The 23,358-nt window shown below is 41.7% G+C and overlaps 1 protein-coding gene across 3 annotated transcripts in view; it reads right to left on the bottom strand.

The window, feature by feature from the left end:
• The window catches only part of PTPRA (protein tyrosine phosphatase receptor type A), a 183,182-nt gene that overhangs the window by 68,331 nt on the left and 91,493 nt on the right, over positions 1-23,358 (bottom strand). For all 3 annotated transcript variants that reach the window (XM_032604872.1, XM_032604873.1, XM_032604874.1), the window contains 2 exons: positions 3,450-3,528; positions 1,931-2,272 (listed from right to left, as the gene is read on the bottom strand). In XM_032604872.1, the coding sequence (XP_032460763.1) occupies positions 1,931-2,272; positions 3,450-3,522 (415 nt within the window). In that variant the 5' untranslated portion in view covers positions 3,523-3,528. The remainder of the gene's footprint in view (positions 1-1,930; positions 2,273-3,449; positions 3,529-23,358) is intronic.

Here is a 23,358-nt window from a genome sequence, read left to right as displayed (position 1 = left end):
ATTTGGACCTACAGCAGATTACAGAAAGCTCGGTTCCCTAACAGCAACGTGGAGAGACCACAGAAGTGAGAAATAGGTCTTACTTGCTACTTGACAACCTTCAGATCTAAGGCAGATCTAAGGTCTTATGTCAAGCAACTACTAAAAAGAGATAATTACTCCTGGTCATCTCACAGAATTGTTAAATGAAAGACAGTACAGAAGAACATAGGCCGTGAAGACAGTCAGTGACAGTCTCACCTTTTCCATTTACTACTTCAGCTTGTATAAGTTATTTTGCTTTTCCTCTCTAAGCAATGGCCATAATTTACAGAAAGAAATAAATTTTTACACCATTACTCAGTATGTGTTTGTGTATAACTGAAACAAAAGTTTTACAAAATAATATATATAACATGAAAAGAATAAAAATGGAAGAGGACCATCCACACACACACAAATTTGTGGTGGCTCACTAAACTGATTTCAAGAATCGGTCATGACCTGTGCTTTGAAAAACACTGTAAAACTCCTTCACCTATAAAACATAAAATAGAACCTACTTAATAGGATCCATAGGATACTTCACAGGAATTACTTCTATAAAACTCGTAGTACAATGCCTAACACTTAAAATTAGTGCTTACCATATGTAGGCCCCATTATAAATATTTTACCCATATTAGCTTGTTTAATTCTAACAGCTCCTTTATGAAGTAAGTACTATCATCATCATTCATTCTTATATACTGATGAAGAAACTGAGGTAAAGTGGTTAAATAGACTTGCCTATTCTCACACAGCTAGGGTATGGCAGAGTTAGGATTCAAAATCAAGTAGTGTGGCTCAGCAGATTGTGCTCTTAACTGCAAATGCTGCATAACCTTTATAGTAGAACATATGGGATTAAAGCTGGCAGGTGCAGGGTCTGAGTTGTAAGGTCTAGCTAAAAGATGTCATCAGCAAATGAGATTCAATTCAGTAAATATGCCCCCCAGGAGCCATATGTGATTCCATGGGGCACTGACCTTCTAACAAGGAAAAAATATGAGCCAAGGGGATAAGACCAAAGAGTAACAGTGATTTTTGCTAGAAAAGGAATGACAATTATACAGCTGTTGGGGAACAATTATTTCCTTTACTACTCACAGAAGCCCTTAGAGGGACCCCCTCCAGTCCTCGGAAATTTGTCCTACCCCACCTGGTCTCAGATTTAGGTCTCTGGTTCTATCTTCAAAGCCACTTCCACTTCAACCAGTGATTGATTCAAGAAGAGAAGTGGGCTGGGCTGAGGCCCTGAACAAACTGACAGTGTAACTTAACTGTTTCCCTGAATTCCTCTTCCTAACTCTACTCCTGGCCACAGGCCTTCTACTCTTATCTAATTGTTATAGACACCCAGAACCCTTCTCCTTCCCATGGTCTCCATGGATCCCTTCCTTTTTAAGGCTAATACTATTACTCAGTTTCACTATCCTTTCATCTTCAGTCTCTCACATCATCAATTAGCTCTCCTCTTTCTCTTATATTTTCAATCTTCTTCTCTACCATTAAACATGATTAAGTCTCCCCAGTCTAACCAGGATCCCATGCAAAGCAGGATAACCTCCAGAATCTCTCTTCTTACCTCCTTTTTTTTTTTTTTTTTTTTTTGGCCACACGGCACGCAGGATCTCAGTTCCCTGACCAGGGATCAAACCTGGGCCCCCTGCATTGGAAGTGCAGAGTCTTAACCACTGGACCACAGGGGAAGTCCCCTATCTTCTTTCCTCTTAACTATGTTAACCAGATATTCCTGAGAATCCCCTATATCTAGGTTTCATTACTTTGTGCTTGGGCGATTTTACTTACTTCAAGAAATTTTATGGCTAGAAAACACAAACAAAAAAAATAAAAGGGTGAACAAACTCAAAGAGGAAAAGAAAGAACAAATAGAAACCACCTCTAGTACCTGAAGGAGGAAAGGTTTCTGGAGTGGTTGCTGCAGTGCTGGCATTCCCCTCCCAAGGTTCTGTTCTGGTATCTGTGAACTGGTTATCTGGAAGCCATGTTCCATTTGGTGAAACTGCAGTGACTACAGAATTGGTGCTTACTGTTCTTGTGGTCCCATTGTCAGAGTCTGAAGAATTGACAGTGGTTACATAGGTGGGTCCCAGAGTTAGGCTTGGGCTGAATGTTGGTGCCAAGGAAGGAGAAGTTACTGAAGAAGTAGGATTTGAAGTTTTGGTCTCTTCTTTAAGTGATTCTGCTGTAGATGCTTTAATAGATGTTGTAACGCCTACTGAAGGTGAAACTACAAACACAAAAAAAGCAAGAAAACATCATACAAAGAATTTGAGAGCTCAACAGGTATGAGGCACAAAGCAGCAAGCCCTTACTACACTCTCAAACACTTGACGACCAATGAGCAGATACATACACACACACACACACACACACACACACACACACACACACTCACCCTCTTTTATTTTATTATCTTTTTAAAAAATTGAAGTATAATTGACTTACAATGTTCTGTCAGTCTCTGCTGTATAGCAAAGTGACTCAGTTACACATATATATACATTCTTTTTTAATATTCTTTTCCATTATTGTTTGTTAGAGAGATGGGATATAGTTCCCTGTGCTATATAGTAGGACCCTATTCTTTATCCATTCTAAATGTAATAGTTTGCATCTACCAACCCCAAACTCCCAGTCCATCCCTCTCCCTCCCCCTCTCCCCCTTGGAACCACAAGTCTGTCCTCTATGTCTGTGACTCTATTTCTGTTTCGTAGATAGGTCCATTTGTGGCATATTTTAGATTCCACATAAAAGTGGTATCATATGGGATCTTTCTTACTTCACTTAGTATGATAATCTCTAGTTGTATCCAAGTAGCTACAAATGGCATTATTTCGTTCCTTTTTTCCCCCATTCTTTTTTATGGCTGAGTAGTATTCCATTGTATATATGTACCACATCTTTATCTGTTGATCGACATTTAGGTTGTTTCCATGTTTTGGCTATTGTGAACAGTGCGGCTATGAACATAGGGGTGCATGTATCTTTTTGAATTACAGTTTTCTCTGGGTATATGCCAAGTAGCACATACTCTTCTTTTAATGCTGAATCCTTCCCTCACTTCCAAAGGATTACTGTCTAATGGAGGGAGAAACGGGATTCTTTACTTAGTTCCTCAGAATCAATATATGAGTCTTAAATAGCAACCGTCTTCTTTTCTTTTTTTTTAACTTTTCAGGAATGAATACACCTTTTTATTTAAAGTAGTATGTGGTATATAGAACAATGCTGAGCATAGCATACACTATAACCCAGAGATGTGCAAAGACATTTTACTATCACTTTTAAGTACAACTTTAATATTTTTTCTTTCTTCAGTATCACCGAGGCCTTCAAATTTGGGTCATTAAACATAAAACCAAAATTCTATTCCAAATACCAGTCTTATCAAATGGCACTTTACCTATGGTAGTGTTGTTGGCACCAACATGTATCAGACCACTGCCAAGCAGAACAAGAAGGAACCAGGAATCCATGTTGACCTGGAAAATAGAGAGCCATTTTAGATAAGGTCCCATTATACTGTAACTATGCCCAAACTATTCACCAAAGGAGTATATTGGGCAAACTCTTCCTAGCTATTAAAGTGCACACACAGGACCAATGATCTTTTGGGAGTCTGGTAAGCACAATTCCCCAGGAATCCAGCTACTTAATTGAATCTTTACACAACTATAAGTAAGAGCAGTGGTTCTCCACCTTGGCTGTACTTTAGAATCACTCAAAGAACTTAACAACAACAACAACAAATCCCTGTGCCAGATTACATCTCTGGGGGTGAGAGGCAGGTAGCAATCCGTTTAAAAGCTTCCCAGTTAATTGCTATGTGCAGCTTTAGTGTCTTCAGAATGAGAAGTATGGAGAAGGTAGGTTGACTGCATGAATGTACTGCCCTCCAAAGGAGACGTAATACAGCTGTTCTCAACCTTTTATTTCACTTCAAACCATATCAGAGGGCTATGGCACATTCCCATTGGTAGTAGTGGCTCATTCATCCATTCAGATGTCTATGCCCTATACTAAGCTAGGTACTAGGGAAACAACTAGGGAGCAATACCGTCAGAGGTCCCATTTTCATGAGACTCACAGCCTAGAGGTAATTTAATATGGTAGTGACTCTCCAAGGGAATCAGCACATGCCTCTCCATGGGGCACATGACAATCTCTGAGGGAGCGTGAAGAAATGCAGGTGGTTTATGCACATCCCAGGAGTTTGCCTCTGGTACCAATAACCATGCCTAGCAGGGAATTGGGTTCAGCCAGTGGCCTTCCCAAGGCACAGCCATACAAGATTTGACCAGTTCCCCTCTTCCCCCCGATCATTATCCAAAATTGGGAAAGCATACAATTCCCTCCATAAGGGTTAGAAAACAGATTGGAAGGCTGATTATTATGTATGTATCCATGTCTATTCTTGATAAACCAATAGGACATGGTTTTAGGAAAAATAACAATGTATTTGCGGGGAGGGGGTTAGACCATCACCACATTCCATATATCAAAATAAGATCCAGATGGGCTGAAAAATTAAATGCTTACAAACACATTTTAAGAGGGAATAAATGCAAATGTGAGTGCAGAGTGAGGAAGGATTTTCTAAACATAAATGCATTGTAAGAAATCACAAAGGAATAAATCACAAAGGTAAAAATGGAATATCTGACAATAGAAAAAAAAAAAGCTACAAAATATAAAAGAAATCAATCATAAACAATGTTCATGGATAGGAGGACTCAATATTGTCAAGACGTCAATTCTTCCCAACTTGGTTTATAGATTCAGTGCAATCTCAATCAAAATCCTACCTTTGTGGATATCAAGAACTGGTTAAGTTTATATAGAGACGCAAAAGACTGAGAATAGGTAGCTCAATACTGAAGCAAAGTTGGAGGATTACTGTAAAAGCAAATAGTAATATAAAAAAGCAAACAGTAATCATGGCAGTGTGGTATTGGTGAGAGAACAGACAAATAGACAAATGGAACATGAGAGAGAACCCAGATATAGACCCACATAAATATAGTCAATGGATCTTTTACAAAGGAACAAAGGCAATACAATGGAGCAAAGATAAAGACAGTCTTTTCAAAAAATGGTGCTGGAATAGCTCAGCATACATATACAACAAAAAAAGAAAGAAAAAAAATCTAGACACAGACCTTACACTCTTCACAAAAATTAACTCAAAATGAATCACAGACCTAGATGTAAATGCAAAAGACTCCTGGAAGATAACATAGGAGAAAATCTACATGACCTTGGGTTTAGCAATGACTTTTAAGATACAACACCAAAGGCAGAGCCATAAAAAAATAATCAATAAGCTGCACTTCATCAAAATTAAAAACTTCTGCTCTACAAAAGACAATGTCAAGAGAATGAGAACACAATCCACAGACTGCGAGAAAATATTTGCCAAACACACATCAGGTAAAGGACTGCTATCCAAAATCAAGAACTCTTAAAACTCAACAATAAAAAAACTATCAACCCAATTAAAAAATAGACCTGAACAGACAAAGAAGATACACAAATGGCAAAAATGCATATGAAAAGATGTTCAGCAACATATGTCATTAGGGAATTGCAAATTAAAACAATGAGACACCACTACACACCGATCAGAATGCCCAAAATCCAAAACACTGACAACATCAAATCCCGGTGCTTCTGCGGAGCAGCATAAACTCTCATTCATTGTGGGAATTCAAAATGGTGTAGCCACTTTGGAAGGCAGTTTGGTGGTTTCTTACAAAACTAAACATATTCTTACCATATGACCCAAGCAATTGTGCTCCTTGGTACTCAAAATAGAACTCAAACTACTGATGGTAATACCAATTAGCCTATAATAAAAAACTCCTTTCCAGAAAGATTATACAAGAATCTTAAAGGTGCCCACATTGTTTTCTGACCCATTTCCAAGGTTCTATTCTTGAGTATATGTAAATAATCTGAAACTCAGATTAAAATGATATGGAGCTATTCATTAAGTGGAAAAATACAAACAATCCAAATACCCAAAAATAGGGAAAATAGGGAAAAGTCAGTAGTATTACGCTGCTTTTCAAGACAATAATTGTTGCTATTCGATATGCTATATTCGAAGAATTTAAGAAAATGGAACAAGCCCATCATTTTTAAGCTTAAAAAAACCCATCAGATCAAAACTGAATATAGGGACTTCCCTGGTGGTGCAGTGGTTAAGACTCCATGCTCCGAATGCAGGAGGCCTAGGTTTGATCCCTGGTCAGGGAACTAGATCTCACATGCATGCTGCAACTGAGTTCACACACCACAATTAAGGAGCCTGAGAGCAGCAACTATGGAGCCCGAGAGCTGCAACTAAGACCTGGCACAACCAAATACATAATAATAAAATAAGTAAATAAATACTAAAAAAACTCTGATATACCATTTGATCTCAACTAAAGTTATGTATGTATATGAATGTATATGCATGAAAGTAAGCCTGGAAGGAAAAATCTATAAACATTTTAGCATAGCATTTTTTGATTTTTATTTTCTTTATATTGTATTTTATTTCCAAGATTTTTCAAATAAGGAGGATGATATTTTTATAAATAAAAATAATCAATAAAAGTAAGTTAAAAAGAAAATAGATTTCACTACAAAGCATGAATATAAGAATCAAAACTAAAGGAAGGAAACTGCAGAGGAAAGTGAAGTGAAAGAATTCAAGGAAAAGAACAAATGCATACTGGATGGCAAGTTGGAGAGGATTTGTATGCATAAACTAGGGAGTGAAAGGCATGTCAGAATTTAAGAAGAGCCATGTCAGTAACAAGGTAGATCCATGGACCACAACCAGGAAAACCATCGTAAAGGCCTCATTCTTCCCAGAGGATATAAAGACCCTCAGGTAAATTCCTGTGAGTTCTGACACCCTGACTAAACTGCAACCACACCTATGCTTAACTTTCCCTCCTCCAGTCTCCAAGTCTTTCATTCCAAGTATTCCAAAGCTGCAAAGTCAGGAAGTACAGTTGAGGTTTCCTCAGCCCTCTAGGATGCCATATGCAAACCATCCTTCCTGGAGTCTGCTCTAATACGCCCTGTTCTTGAGGGCTTTTTTGCCTTATAATTTCCTGGCACTCACTTGTCACTGAAGACACTGCATTGTGGCTCACAGTTTTCTTCCCATTCCAAAGTCCTGATATTCTCCTGGAAGATTTTGTTTCAACACCTTTACAGATGACAGCCACAATTCACATCCAGACAAGTCTCTGAGTTCCCTGACTTCCTCACCTCCAATGACCTTATACCTCCACTCCACTGGGGCTGGTCATGACAATGGCTGCACTCTAGATTTTTTTTTTTTTTTTTTGCAGTACGAGGGCCTCTCACTGCTGTGGCCTCTCCCGTTGCAGAACACAGGCTCCAGACGCGCAGGCTCAGCAGCCATGGCTCACGGCCCAGCCGCTCCGTGGCATGTGGGATCCTCCCGGACTGGGGCACGAACCCGTGTCCCCTGCATCGGCAGGTGGACTCAACCACTGCGCCACCAGGGAAGCCCTGTACTCTAGATTTTGTCAGCACCAGGAAAAGCTCTCATACTGAATCTTACTTTCCTACTCTCCAACCATACTCCTTTATCCTTGCAGTTCACACTCTATTATGTCTACTATACCTGCACTTTGACCTCACCCAGGCTTTCAGTCCCTTGAACCTCTAATTTTCTTTCCAATATCTCTGTTCTGTCTTATTTCCTTCTCTACTCAACCAAGAAAACTTGGTGTTAGCTCAATCACTACCTTGCTAATATCCTAAATTCTTTTGCTACGTTGTTCTTCTATTACACCTACATGGGGGAAATATTCCCCAACCGTGAACTAATCCAACTGTCAGCCCTACACCTGGACTGCCAAATGTTCCTTAAGAAAATCAAACAACCCATAAGGTTAAGATCACTGTTTCTGCCTCAGTGGAACTCTGAACACTTTCTGCAATCTTTCTATATTTCCCTACTCAGCTCTCTCTCTAATGCTCCAGTGATTTCAAAGAACCTCCTCTCCTCTCCAACCATCTCCTCTCACATCCTTGGCTGTTGGTCTTGCCTTCACTTCAGAGATAAGAGAAACCACTAGACTGGGATACCCTTACCTACCAGTCACCTTATTTACAAATTTCTTCCTTCTCTGCAATTCCTCCCAAGAATCTCAGTCCCTTAGGAACCTTGTCCTGTAGATCCTCTAACACCATCTCCTAGGTTTAACACCCTTTCATAACAGCATTTAAACACAATTAAGAATTTCTCAAAGAAAAGAACTCCTTTTAGTCTGTATCAATCCTCCAGCTAGCATTCTCTCTACTCCACTTCACAGCCAAATTTCTAGAAAGAGTTGTCTCCATGGCAATCTGGCTTCTTTTTCCACCATTCCACTAAAACAGCTACCTCCATATTTTTAAAGAATGAGCTCTTTAAAAATATTTCCAACTCATTCACAAAGGTCTATTTTCCTCGATATATAAAGGACTCCTACACATTAAGAGATGGCAAAAGAGTAAAAGAGATGAAACAGACAATTCACAGAAAACTAAATAGTTCTCTTAATAAGAAAAAATGCTTAAACTCACTCATGATCAAAGAAAGCCAAATTAAAGCCATACTGTGGTATCATTTTTCACCTGTCACATAGGCAAATATAAAAAAACTTTAACAACACTGCGTTGGAGCAAGGGTTTGTGTAAACAAGTACTCTCATATGATCTGTAAATATTTATCAGAATTACAAAAGCACAAACACTTTGACACAATTCTACTTGAGAATTTTACAGATATACCCATACTTTTAAAGTGACCTATAGGTTATTCAATGAAACATAGTCTGCAATAGAAAGAGACTGAAAATAACCTAAATGTTTACCAGTGGGAGAGGGAGACATGTTTAAATAAATTATGGCATATTCATAAAATGGAATACTATGCAGCTATTAAACAAAATGAGGCTCTTTGGAGATCATTTTATTTTAGCACACAAGCCTTTTTTAAAAATTTTGAACCATCTTAAAAATAACTTTTGCGGGACTTCCCTGGTGGCGCAGTGGTTAAGAATCTGCCTGCCAGTGCAGGGGACACGAGTTCCATCCCTGGTCCAGGAAGATCCCACATGCCACAGAGCAACTAAGCCCATGTGTCACAACTACAGAGCCTGCACTCTAGAGCCTGCGAGCTACAACTACTGAGCCCACGTGCCACAACTACTGAAGCCTGTGCACCTAAAGCCCATGCTCTGCAACAAGAGAAGCTACTGAAATGAGAAGCCCACACACTGCAACAAAGAGTAGCCCCCGCTCTCCGCAACTAGAGAAAGCCCACGTGCAGCAATGAAGACCCCACACAGCCAAAAAAACAATAATAATAACTTTTGCAAAAAACTCAAAATTCATGAGAGGAGGGACTTCCCTAGTGGTCTGGTGGTTAAGAATCCGCCTTCCAATGCAGGGGACGTGGGTTCCATCCCTGGTTGGGGAACTAAGATCCCACATGACGCGGGGTAACTAAGCCCATGCACTCCAACTACTAAGCCCGTGCACCACGACTAGAGAGCCCATGTGCCACAACTACAGAGCCCACATGCTCTGTATCCTGCATGCCACAACTAGAGAGCCTGCGCACTGCAACTAGAGAGAAGCCTGTGCACCGCAACAAAGAGCCTTCATGACTCAACGAAAGATCCTGCATGCTGCAACTAAGACCCAATGCAGCCATAAATAAATAAATAAATAAATATTTTTAAAAAATTTCACAAGAGGAAAAGCCTACTGGTATTTCTTTCTCCTTCGCCCATCCCCCTTTCTCTTCCTCTCTTCCCCACCCTTCTCTGTGTGTGTCTGTCTCTCTCTCTCACACACACACACACACACACACACACACGACTTCTTTGTTGTTAAATCCCTCAACCTCTCTGTCACATCTGATTTACTGACATCCTATACTCTCCCAAATTTATCTCTTCCCCATACCTCTCTCTGAATTGAGGATTTTGAAAGCTGGTTCTATGACGGAGGCCTAGTCTTGACACAGATGAACAGGTAAATAGTTTGAATCTGAGGGAAATATGCATTGTCAAACGTCAGAAGGAAACCAGCCCTCCCTTTCAGCTATAGTCTGCATGATGCCAGGAAGCCTGTGCACAAATTCTAATAGTAGGAATGGTTCTGCCTTGTCACAGGATGATTTTTAGATGAGCTATTTGTGATACTTTTATTTTATTTTAAAAATTAGTTTGTCTGACAACTTCTTTTAAAACTAAATATACACCTAACTTTACGACCCAATAATTCCATTTCTATATATTTACACAGGAGAAATAAGAACATATGTCCAAGAAAAGACTAGTACAAGAATGTTCATAACAAAAAGCTGAAAATAATCCAAGTAACTATCGCTAACAGAATATAAACGGAAAGTGGTTTTTTTCTTACAATGGAATATTACTCAGTAATAAAAAGGAAAGAACTACTGATATACACAAAAACATGGATGAATCTAAAAAACATCATGCTGAGTGAAAAAAGCCTTACATAACATACGACTCCATACAGATGAAGTTCTAGAAAAAGCAAAACTAATCTGTGGTGGAAAAATCAGAACAATGGTTGCCTGGGAAAGAGATGGAGGATTTACTGAAAAGGAACATGAGGGTACTTCCTGGACAACAGTAATATTCTATATCTTGACAAGGAAATGGGTTGTGTGGGTGTATGAATTTTTCAGAACTCACTGAATGATAAATTAAGATTTGTGCATTTCACTGTACATAAATTTTATCTCTAAAAAGATTCCACCCATAAACACATGTTGTAAATGATATGTATGCTTAAATAACTGGGAAGAAGTACACTGATATACACAACTTACTTTGAAATACATTAAAAACAATATGGATTGATGAATACAGGGGATGGATAGACAGATACAGTAGAGTAAAATGTCAATTGTAGAATTTCGCTGGGTGGATATAAAATTCTCTCAACTCTTCTCTACATTTGAAATGTTTAGAATAAAAGGCTGATTACAAAAATCAGTTCTGAGAGAACTGGTATTTTCATGGTATTGCACTGCATAATCTTGGGACATAGTATTTTGCCCATTTATTCAAGTTTTTATGTTCAAAGTGTTACTGTATTTTTTGTCCTATTCATTTCTTCCTGGTTTTTAAATATTATGTTACCATTATGAATGGAATCTTTTTTTAAAATTGCAGCTTCACTAAGGTAAAACTGACATATAAAATTATAAGATATTTAAAGTGTACACTGTGGTGATACTATATACATATACATTGTGAAAGAATTTCCCCCATCTAGTTAATTAATACATTCATCACCTCACCTGTTTATCTTTTTTGGGGGCAGAGAAAATTTAAGTTCTAATCTCTTAGCAAATTTCAATTATACAATAGAGTGATGTCAAATATAGTTACCATCTTTTATGTTAGATCCTTAGACCTTATTCATCTTCTAGCTGAAATGAGTGGAATCTTTTAATGTTATTTATTAATAGATTACTTTTCTTATATAGGAAAGACATTGGTCCTCCTCCCCTTCACTGAAATTATAAGCTATTAAAATAAATAAATAAAGCATGCTCATTACAAGACATACAAACAGGGAATTCCCTGGTGGTCTAGTGGGTAGGACTCAGTGCTTTCACTGCCGGGGCCCGGGTTCAGTCCCTGGTCAGGGAACTAAGATCCTGCAAGCTAGGCATGGCACATCCAAACAACAACAACAAAAGACACAAATGGAACTGATGGATATAAAGAAAAATCTAAGTCTCATTCACCTCCTGCCTGTCCCATTTCCCAAAAGTGATCACTAAACACTTTCTTTCATATACTTTAGAGATTTCCTATACTATAAAATTATATACCTACACATAAAAAATAAATAAATAAACAGGATAGTAGATCTGCTGCCTACAGCTTGCATTTTTACTTAAATAATAAATCCTGGACATCTTCCACATCAATACTTTCCAGCTACTTTTCTTTTCAGTAGCTGCATAGTGCTTTATCATATGGATATACCACAATCATTTTAACCAGTCTTTCTGTTTGCTTTTGTTAGGTAGGAGTTAACTGTATATGATTTCCTCCTCTATCTTACACGTTTTTAATATTAATTAATTATTTTTTGGCTGCGTTGGGTCTTCATCGCTGCGTGCAGGCTTTCTCTTGTCGCGGTGAGTGGGGGCTACTCTTTGTTGCGGTGTGCGGTCTTCTCATTGTGGTGGTTTCTCTTTGTTGTGGAGCACGGCCTCTAGGCACACGGGCTTCAGTAGTTCTGGCTCGCGGGCTCTAGAGTGCAGGCTTGGTAGTTGTGGCGCACGGGCTTAGTTGCTCCACGACATGTGGGATCTTCCCAGACCAGGGCTTGAACCTGTGTCTCCTGCATTGGCAGGCGGATTATTAACCACTGTGCCACCAGGAGGTCCTTACACGTTATTTTTGATTGGGCAAGAGTGGCCTGAGTAAAGACTGAATTATATACTCCAGGAAAGCCAAATAATGGAAGAAACTCAAGCTTATACATTTTTCATTTTTTTCAAACACCCTTGTGAATAATAAGCCTTTGGTTATGTGAGTATAGAATAAATGAGCAGGGAGGCTTTGGGAGATGAGTCATGAAGGTCTGGGCAGTTCCCTAATTTATTGGACACAATGGCATACACACTGTATCCTTTCTCCTACCCCACCACACCCAGACAAAAGGCTAATATACAGTTCTTTTTTCATTACAAAAACATTTCTTACTTAAAAAAATTTGTTTCCACTGCACATACATTAGGGAGATAAACCAGGAAAGTTTAACATTCAAATAACAAAGGAAAACCAAGATGCCATTAGCGATACTTAAAAGCCTTAGGACAAACAACAAAGCAAGTTCTGAAAAATTATAGCTATTGTTTTCCTAATATTTTAGTGTCTAAGAACATTTCCTAAACGTTCTCAAAATTCAAATTCAGCATAGCAGATCTGAGACATTCCCCAGGAAATCATGTGGAGGCTGAATTCTGCAGTGGGGACATGGACGGTGGGCATTGTTCATTGGCTGTTAAATCACTCACACTTGCCCTCCCATCTCAAATCCCAGTCTGCACTGAGCACTTGGTATGCTTCCTCTCACTTAATCCTTCACAATCCTATGATGCTGATATTGGTGTTATTACAACTTACCATGCTGTGTACCTTGTGGGGGAGGGAGTCTTTCTTGAATTGCAATCAATTATACATGCTTACACACATTTCAGGGGTAAATTATTTTAAATATATATACTGCACCCAAGATGAAGGAACCATCACAGGCATATTGAGTATCTAGTAAAGAAAGAATTTTTGAGCTTCTGGCCAAAGAGAAACACTCCTTGCCCAGATGTACACTCCCTGTCAATGGACCCTGAGGTCCGGAGAGACATGCCACCCTCACCTAAGAACAAGGAGAGGAAGAAAGAAAGAAAACTGGATGCTAGTACTAAGGAGAACACGCCCATTCCTCAGCTAGGTGTAGACAAGTGACTAAATTCTGGCCAAGGAGATATAAGCTAAAGTATATTATGAGATCTCTAGGAAGGTGGTTTAACAGGGAGGGAGGTAGGGAGTCTTTTTTCCCTGTTCTCTCTCTCCTGTAATCTAGAATTCAGATGTGATGATTACAGCCCCAGCAGCCATTATGGGCCCTGAAGTGACTTTCAAGATAATAGAATAGAGAGCTAGAAAGAGACCAAGTTCTCTGATGACACTGTTGAACTGCCATACCAGTCCTGCTTACTTTCAGATTTCATATATACAAGAAAGAAATAAACCTATTTTCTGATATATGCAACCAACCCCAATCCTGATACAGATAGTTATAAAGAATAAGAAGACCAACTCCTAACATTATGACTTGCTATGGATAAGGAATGGAAACGATGAGGGTGCTCTGAAATGCATTTTCCTTGGTGCTCTTGCTAGGAAGCACAATGTGGCATACGTTTGCTAAAGAAAAAATGTTAAAAGAATTAATGTTATGAAGTTCCCACTAGCAAAGGAGAGCTCAGCCAATCTGCACATTCTCCAGAGTAGAGACTCTGGCTGTGATAGCTTCCATTAAGAGTCCATCTATACAAAGCTAAGCATTCAATATTCAATACATTGATAAAATATGATCAAGTATCAGGTACAATTTATCTCAATATTTGGCCTTTTATCTCAGTTAAATCTCAGAGCAACTCTACATGAGAGAGATTCTTCATATTCCCATTTTGAAGATAAAGAAATTGAGAGATGGTCACATAGCTGGTAGTTGTAGAAGCAGAATTCAAATCCAGGTCTACCGGACTTTTCTTCACATATCACTGACCCTTCAAAAGCTTAAAGACTGTTGAAAGATGTCTCCCAGGTGTGGAAGAAACAAAGCGGCAGCTAGGAATGTTATGTTCTGCCTGAGCCTTCTTCTAGAGCTTTTCAGGTTCTCTGATTTGAGAACAAGGCACCTAGATGGAGAGTTCAGTTCCTTCAGCTAACTGTTCACTCATTAACATTATATTATTTATTATTAAGATCAAAAACTATTTTTACAACTATAATCCTTGGTTGCCTGCTATGTGCTAGGCATTTGTATGAGGCATTCTATATACTTTAACCTAATTAATCCCCACAACCACCTTTTGAGTTAGGTACTGTTTTTCCATTCTACAAATGAATAAAGATCACAGAGGTTAAGGAATTTGTCCAAGGCCACATACCTAGTAAGTGCCTACTAGGATTCAAACTCAGGGCTTTTAAAACTCCAAAGTTCCCCCCTGCCAATGCAGGGGACACGGGTTCATGTCCTGGCCCAGGAAGATCCCACATGCTGTGGAGCAACTAAGCTCGTGCGCCACGACTACTGAGCCTGCGTTCTAGAGCCCGTAAGCCACAACTACTGAAGCCCGCATGCCTAGAGCCCGTGCTCCACAACAAGAGAAGCCACCGCAATGAGAAGCCTCCACACCACAACGAAGAGTAGCCTCTGCTCACCGCAACTAGAGAAAGCCCACATGCAGCAACGAAGACCCAAGCAGCCAAAAAAACAAATAAATAAATAAATTTAAACAAAAAACAAAAAACAAAAAACCTCCAACCAGATAATGGGAATACACAGACAGATTAGATATGGACTAGGTATAGACTGCCATCAAGTAGTTCACTAACCAGCAGTGAGGCACAAATAAGCTATTTATTTCAAACCCTGAATTATCACCTGGCATAATGTTAGTCAATTAACACTAAGGCGAGGTAGTAAAACTGCACACCACAGAAGGATTTTCAGGGGAGGCAATGCTTGAGATGAACTTGGAAGGAAAAAGAGCAGTTAGCCAGGAGAAGGGTCAGAAACAAGAAAAAGTCTTTAAAGCAAAGAGGACTTTGAAGCTTGAAAAGATCTATCTTGTTCCAGGAATGGCAAAGAGCTAGGTAAGGGCATGAAGCAGGACCTCGATAAACATTTGCTAAATGAATGTGAAAATGGCAGACATGAAAGACTGGGGTCTGTGAGGATATGTGGAGGAAATGCAGGAGATGAGGCTAGAAGCAGCAGCGAACAGATCACAAAGGGGCCTGTTAGGCCACAATAAAAAGTTTTTACTTTCCACTGAACACACTGAGGAACCACCAGAGGCTTTAACACAGGGAGGTTGACCATAACAATATGGATTTTCAAACAATGACTAACAGTAGGGTAGAGGATCAACTGGTGTGGTTTGAGGTTAGAAGGGCTGCTGACTGAAGCTTTCTGAAATAATCTAGCCAATGAACCAGGAGGACCTCAGAGCAGGGCTGATAAGTGTATAGGGACAGAACTGAAAACTTAACAATGAGATGCCAGAGGTAAGGAAGGCCCAGGTCCCTGACTTAGATGAATCTCAATGCTATATGCAGGAGAATGATTGCTTTGAGACATACCACAGGGAAGGTGATGAGCTTAGTTCTGAACATTGAGAACAGTACAGTACTACAGTACATGTTGTACCTACAGGGGAAGGAATGGGGGTGAAGGGTTGGAGGAGGGGCAGAACGGCAGACAGGCAATGACAGAGCAGCCGCCACGGAAGTCAGGCAATAAACCAAAGAAAAGAAGACAGCTGTAGAGATTGACAAAAGCAGCAACGAGCAAGCCAGGCAGGAGACATCTGACAAACACAGGAGGCAGGAGTAGGTGGGTGCTGACGAGTAAAAAACTGACACATGCCTGGGACTTCCCTGATGGTCCAGTAGCTAAGACTCCAAGTTCCCAATGCAGGGGCCTGGGTTAGATCCCTGGTCAGGGAACTAGATCCCACATGCCGCAACTAAGAGTTCGCACGCAGCAACTCAAAAGATCCCACATGCTGCAACTAAGACCTGGCACAGCCAAATAAATAAATAAGTAATCAAACAAGCCAACAACAAAATATAATTCTCAACTTAAAAAAAAAAATTTGACACATGCCACTAAGGGAGGGTGGAGTAGGAATGGCACACACACGCTGAATACTTGCTAGTGAGAAAAAAGAACCTGAAAAACTGCTGAAGGGCTCCTGAAGAAGTCCTGGAACACCAGAAATCAACTTTCATTATAGGTCTTCAATGAAGAAAGACAACGTGATACAGGACCCAAATAAAGGGGAGAGGAACCCCTAAAATTAATAGGAGTCTGAAGCTCTCAAGAGCAGCTCATTTCCAAAGATGAGCTTATGTAGAGAATGAAAAAGGCCCACTAAGGCTCAGAAATAGATTGTTAAATTCTACTGTCTTTGAGTTACACCTAAGGCAAGATTCAATTTGGGGCCTGGAGAGAGATGAGCCTGGAGACAATGAAATCAGCTTACTTCAATAAACAAAATAGTTTATACTAAACTTATACTGCAGATTAATTAACACAAAGAGCAATATGGAAAAGTATTTGTTCTGCTTAAAGCACATACTGGAATAAACTACTGGAGATATAAAACCAAAATATAGTACAGGTTATGTGCATAAAATAAAATTTAAAAACAAGCCAGAGACGGAGACTGACCAAGATGGTAGAGTAGGATGACCCTGAGCTCACCTCCTCTCGCAGGCACACCAAAATCAGAATTATCTGCAGAGCAACTATTGATGAGAAAGATTGGAATCTAGCAGAAAAGATCTACACAGATATAAAGAAGGAAACCACAACCAGATGGGCAGGAGGGATGGAGTCTCGATATAGTCAAGACCCATAGCCCCAGGAGGGCAAAATGCAACAGGAGGATAATTTTTATTGCAGAGGTTCTCCCCAAGCAATGGGTCTGAGCTCCACATTGGGGTCCTGCACCAGGAAGACAAACCCCCAGAATACTTGGCTTTGAAGGCCAAGGGGGCTTACCTGTGGGAGTCCCAGAGAGCTGTGGGAAATAGCCTCTTAAAGGGCACATACAAAATCTCACATGCTTCGGGATCCAGAGCAGAAGCAGTAATTTGAAAGGAGGCTGGGTCAGACCCACCTACTAATCTTGGAGAGTCTCCCAGAGAGGCAGGAGGCAACTGGAGCTCACTCTGGGGACATAGACACTGGTGGCAGCCATTTTGGGGAGCCTGTTCTACCACGTGCACATTGGTGCTAGCAAGCAGCATTTTGGAATCCTCCCTCTAGCTTATTAGCACTGGGACATTGCTCCGCCCACCAGTCTGTCAGCACCAGTACTGGGTCGCCTCAGGCCAAGCAACTAGCCAGGCAGGGACACAGCCCCACTCACCAGCAGGTAGGCTACCTTAATACCTCCTGAGCCCACAGCCAACTTGGGACATGGCCCTGTCTACCACAGGGCCTAGGACCTGGCCCTATACAACAGTGGGCACGCACTAGCCCTGGAACCTCCGGGGACCTGCAGACAGAGACCCTAGGACCCAGCTCCACCCACCAGTGGGCAGGCACAACAGTGAGCCAACACACCGACTCCAGGACCCCCAGGGCCCTGCAGCCAGAGACCCTGGGCCCTGGTTCTGCCCACCTATGAGTTGGCACTAGTCCAGGGGCCAGACTCAGACAACAGTGGGCAGGCACTAGCCACAGAACCCCCTGGGTCCCAGCTCCACCCACCAGCAAGCCAACGCCAACTCCAAGACACCTTGGGCCCCTCAGCAAGTCAGCCTGGTATCTGGTCCCATGCACTAGTGGGTGGGTACAAGCTTCGGGACACCCTAGAGAGAACAGCCAACTGTGTTGGGAACTGGCTCCACTCACCAGCGGGCCAACACCAGCTCCAGGACTCCCAGGGCTCTACAGCAGAAATCACAGGACCCAGCTATGCCCATCAGTGAGCCAGCACTAGCCCCAGAACCTCTAAGACCTTGACCCCATTCACCAGAGGTTCAATACCAGCTCTGGGACCACTTAGCCCTGCAGCCAGAGACCCGGCTACCTGGCTTCACTCACTGATGGGCAGGCACCAGTCCTGGGATCCCCTGTACCCCAATCCTACCCACCAGCTGGTGGATACCAACCCCAGGGCCACCGCAGCCCTGCAGTCTGCCCTGTCAGGACCCAGATAACAAGCCAGCAGGTTGGCACCAGCCCTGGGACCCCCTCACCCAGGACCCAGTTCTGCCCACTAGCAGGTCAACACCAGCTCTGGGATACCTTGGGCCCCTCAGCCAGCAGCCCCACCCAACAGCAGGTTGAACCAGCTTTGGGATCTTGGGGCCCTGCACCCAGAGACCCCAGGACCCAGCTCCTCCTAGCAGCAAGCTGGCACTAGCCCCAGGACCCCCTGGGTCCTGGCCCCGCCCACTAGCTGGTCAACACCAGCCATGGCCCCACATACCAACAGGCCAACACCATCTCTGAGATGCCTTGGACTCCTCAGCCAGGTGCCCCAGGGTCCAGCCCCACTCACCAGTGGAGCAGCACCAGCTTTGTAACATCCTGGAACCTGCAGCCAGCCATGTCAGGAATTGGGCCCACTCACCAGCAGGCTACACTACATCTAGGAACCCTGGCCCTGCAACCTGCCTCCCCCCAATCTGGCTATGCCCACCAGTGATCCAGCACTAGCCCTGGGACTCCCTCGGGGTTCCACAGCCAGCTGCCTCATGACCTGGCCCAGCCAACCAGTGGCCAGCCGCCTCCACACAAGGTAGGGCCTGGCAACCAAATGGACCAGGGGCCAGCCACACCTACCAGACCACCACAACAGAAGGACCCATGCAATTCATATAGTGGGTACCCCTAGAGCATATAGGTCTGGTGACTAGAGGGGAGTGCACTGCTGGGATGCACAGGACGTGTCCTACAAAAGGCCATTTCGGGCTTCCCTGGTGGCGCAGTGGTTGAGAGTCCGCCTGCCGATGCAGGGGACACGGGTTCGTGCCCCGGTCCGGGAAGATCCCACGTGCCGCGGAGTGACTAGGCCCGTGGGCCACGGCCGCTGAGCCTGCGCGTCTGGAGCCTGTTCTCCGCAACGGGAGAGGCCACAACTGCGAGAGGCCCAAGTACCGCAAAAAAAAAAAAAAAAAAAAAAAAAGTAAAAAAAAAAGGCCATTTCTCCAAGGTCAGGAAATGTAACCTACCAGATACACAGATATAAGAACAGCAAATTAGGTATAATGAGGTGACAAAGGAACATGTTCCAAATGAATGAACAAGATAAAACCCGAGAAGAAGAACTAAGTAAAGTGGAGACAGGCAGTCTACCTGATAAAGAGTTCAAGGTAATGATTGTAAAAATGACCAAAGAACTTGAGAGAAGAATGGATGAACAGAGTGAGAACTTCGCAGTTTTAAACAAAGAGTTGGAAAATATAAAGAAGAACCAGAGATGAAGAATACAATAAATGAAATGAAAAATGCACTAGAAAGAATCATCAGTATATTAAATGATAAAGAAGAACAGATCAGCAAGCTGGAAGACAAAGTAGTAGAAATCACTGAAGCTGAACAACAACAACAAAAAGAAATGAGGACAGTTTAAGAGACTGCGAGAACAACATCAAGAGTACTAACATTCGGGACTTTCCTGGTGGTCCAGTGGCTAAAACTCCACCCTCCCAATGAAGGGCACCTGGGTTCGATCCCTGCTCAGGGAATTAGAACCCACATGCCGCAACTAAAAAGACCCTGCACGCTGCAACAAAGATCCTGTATGCTGCAATGAAGAGCCAGTGTGCTGCAACTAAGACCCAGAGCAGCCAAAAAAAAGAGTACTAACATTAGCATTACAGGGGTCCCAGAAGAAGAGAGAAAGTGGCAGAGAACATATATGGAGATGTAACAGCTGAAAACTTCCTTAACCTGGGAGAGGAAACAGACATGCAGGTCTAGGAAGCACAGAGAATTCCAACCAGGATCAATCCAAAGAGGACCACATCAAGATACACTGTAATTAAAATGGCAAAAAAAAAAAAAAAAAAAAAAGGATAAAGAGACAATATTAAAAGCAGCAAGGCAAAAGCAACAAGCTATGTACTAGGGGACTTCCATAAGGCTATCAGCTGACTTTTCAGAAGAAACTCTGTAGGCCAGAAGGGAGTAGCAAGATATATGTAAAGTGATGAAAGGGGAAAACCTACAATCAAGAATACTCTACCTGGCAAGGCTTTCATTCAGATTTGATGGAGAGATCAGAAGTTTTACAGACAAGCAAAAGCTAAGAATTCAGCACCATCAAACTGCTTTACAAGAAATGTTAAAGGGGGGATTCCCTGGTGGTTCAGTGGTTAAGAATCGGCCTTCCAATGCAGGGGACACGCGTTCGATCCCTGGTTGGGGAACTAGGATCCCACATGCATGCTGCACGGGGCAACTAAGCCCGCGTACCACAACTAGAGAGCCCGCATGCTGCAACTACTGAGACCATGCACTCTAGAACCCGTGTGCCACAACAAAGAGCCTGCGTGCTACAACGAAAGATCCCATGTACTGCAACCAAGACCTGACGCAGCCAGTCAATCAATCAATAAAAAAGAAATATTAACGTTAAATGTTTTTTTAGACTTCTCTTAAAAAAAAAAAGGCTACAACTAGAAACATAAAAACGACAAAAGGAAAAGACTCATCAATAAAGGCAAATGAACAGTAAAGTATTAAATAAACCACATACAAAAGCTAGTAGGAAAGTTAAAAGACAAAAGTAATAAAATCATCTATATCTACAGTAAGTAGGTAAAGGATACCCAAAACAAAGAGATGAAAAACATGATGTCAGAAACAGTAATCATGGGAGGAGGGAGTTAAAAAATAATGAAGGGTTGTTAAAATGCATTTGAAATTAAGAGATCAGCAACTTAAAATCTATAATAATACACACACAAAAAAGAGAAAGGACTCCAAACACAGCATTAAAGACAGTCATCAAATCACAAGAGAACAAAAAGAGCAAAAAAGAACTACAAAAAAAAAAAACCCAAAACAATTAACAAAATGGCAGTAAGGGGCTTCCCTGGTGGTGCAGTGGTTGAGAGTCTGCCTGCTGATGCAGGGGATACCGGTTCGTGCCCCGGTCCGGGAGGATCCCGCATGCCGCGGAGCGGCTGGGCCCGTGAGCCATGGCTGCTGGGCCTGAGCATCCAGAGCCTGTGCTCCGCAATGGGAGAGGCCACAACAGTGAGAGGCCCACATACCGCAAAAAAAAAAAAAAAATTGTGGCAAAATGGCAGTAAGTACATTCCTATCGATAATTACTTTAATGTAAATGGACTAAATACTCCAATCAAAAGACCAAGTGGCTGAATGGATACAAAAATAAGACCCATATATATGCTGCCTATGAGAGACTCACTTCAGATCTAAAGACACACACATAGACTGAAAGTAATGGGACGCAAAAAGGTATTTTATGCAAATGGAAATCAAAAGAAAGCTGAGGTACAAACACTTATATCAGACAACTTAGACTTTAAAACTAAGACTAACACGAAACAAAGAAGGACAGTATGTAGGCTCCTCAAAAAACTAAAAATATAACTACCATATGATACAATTTCACTCTTGGGTATATACCCGAGGAAAACAAAAACACTACTTTGAAAAGATACATGCACCCCAATGTTCACAGCAGCATTATTTACAATAGTCAAGATATGGAAGCAACCTAAGTGTCCATCAACAGATGAATGGATAAACAGGATGTGGTGTGTACAAACACACACACACACACACACACACACACACACACACACACACACACAGGAATACTACTGAGCCATAAAAAAGAATGAAAAATTGTCATTTCCACAATATGGATGAACCTGGAGGGTATTATACTTAGTAAAATAACTCAGAGAAAGACAAATACTGTATGTTATCACTTATATGTGGAATGTAAAAAATAAACACGGACTTCCCTGGCAGTCCAGTGATTGGGACTCTGTGCTTCCATTGCAGGGGGCATGGGATCCCTGGTTGAGGAACTAAGATCCTGCATGCTGCACAGGAAGAGAGGAAGGGAGGGAGTAAGGAAAGAAGGAAATAGAATAGAATAGAATAAAATAAAATAAAAATAAAAACTAAACAAGCAAATGAATATAACAAAACAGAAACAGACTTACAGACATAGAGAACAACTAGTGGCTACCAGTGTGGAGAAGGAAGCGGGGGGCAAGATAGGGGTAGGAGATTAAGAAGTACAAACTACTATGTATAAAATAAGTAAGCTACAAGGATATATTATACCGTAAAGGGAATTACAGTGAGTATTTTTATAGTATCTTTTTTTGTTTGTTTGTGGTACGCGGGCCTCTCCCGCTGCGGGGCACAGGCTCGGAAGCGCAAGCTCAGCGGCCATGGCTCACGGGCCCAGCCGCTCCACGGCATGCGGGATCTTCCCGGACCGGGGCACGACCCGCGTCCCCTGCATCAGCAGGCAGACTCTCAACCACTGCGCCACCAGGGAAGCCCCTTTTTATAATATCTTTAAGTGAAGTGTAATCTATACAAATTTGAGTCCCTATGCTATATATCTGAAACTAATATAATACTGTAAGTCAACTATATCTCAATTAAAAAACAAAAACAGGGCTTTCCTGGTGGCGCAGTGGTTGAGAGTCCGCCTGCCGATGCACCGCAATGGGAGAGGCCACAACAGTGAGAGCCCTCGAAAAGCAAAAAAAACAAAAAAACAAAAATAGCTCTGGGGCTTAAAGGTTGTCCTTAGTCACCTGGTACGTGGCCCTAGGGTGAATTGGGCATGTCAACAGTGACCCAGAGTATGACAGCCCAATAAAGGAGGTATTTAGGGTGTGGGCTCTGGATTGGTTGGTTTGCATATGAAAGGCACTCTAGCAGGTGAGTTTTTTACTATCTACAGAAACCCGGCTAACCCA

Source organism: Phocoena sinus, chromosome 15 (assembly GCF_008692025.1).
Source record: "Phocoena sinus isolate mPhoSin1 chromosome 15, mPhoSin1.pri, whole genome shotgun sequence".
NCBI lineage: Eukaryota > Metazoa > Chordata > Mammalia > Artiodactyla > Phocoenidae > Phocoena > Phocoena sinus.
Note: the sequence above shows the minus strand (reverse complement) of the source record. Positions and strands in the feature narration are given on the sequence as shown.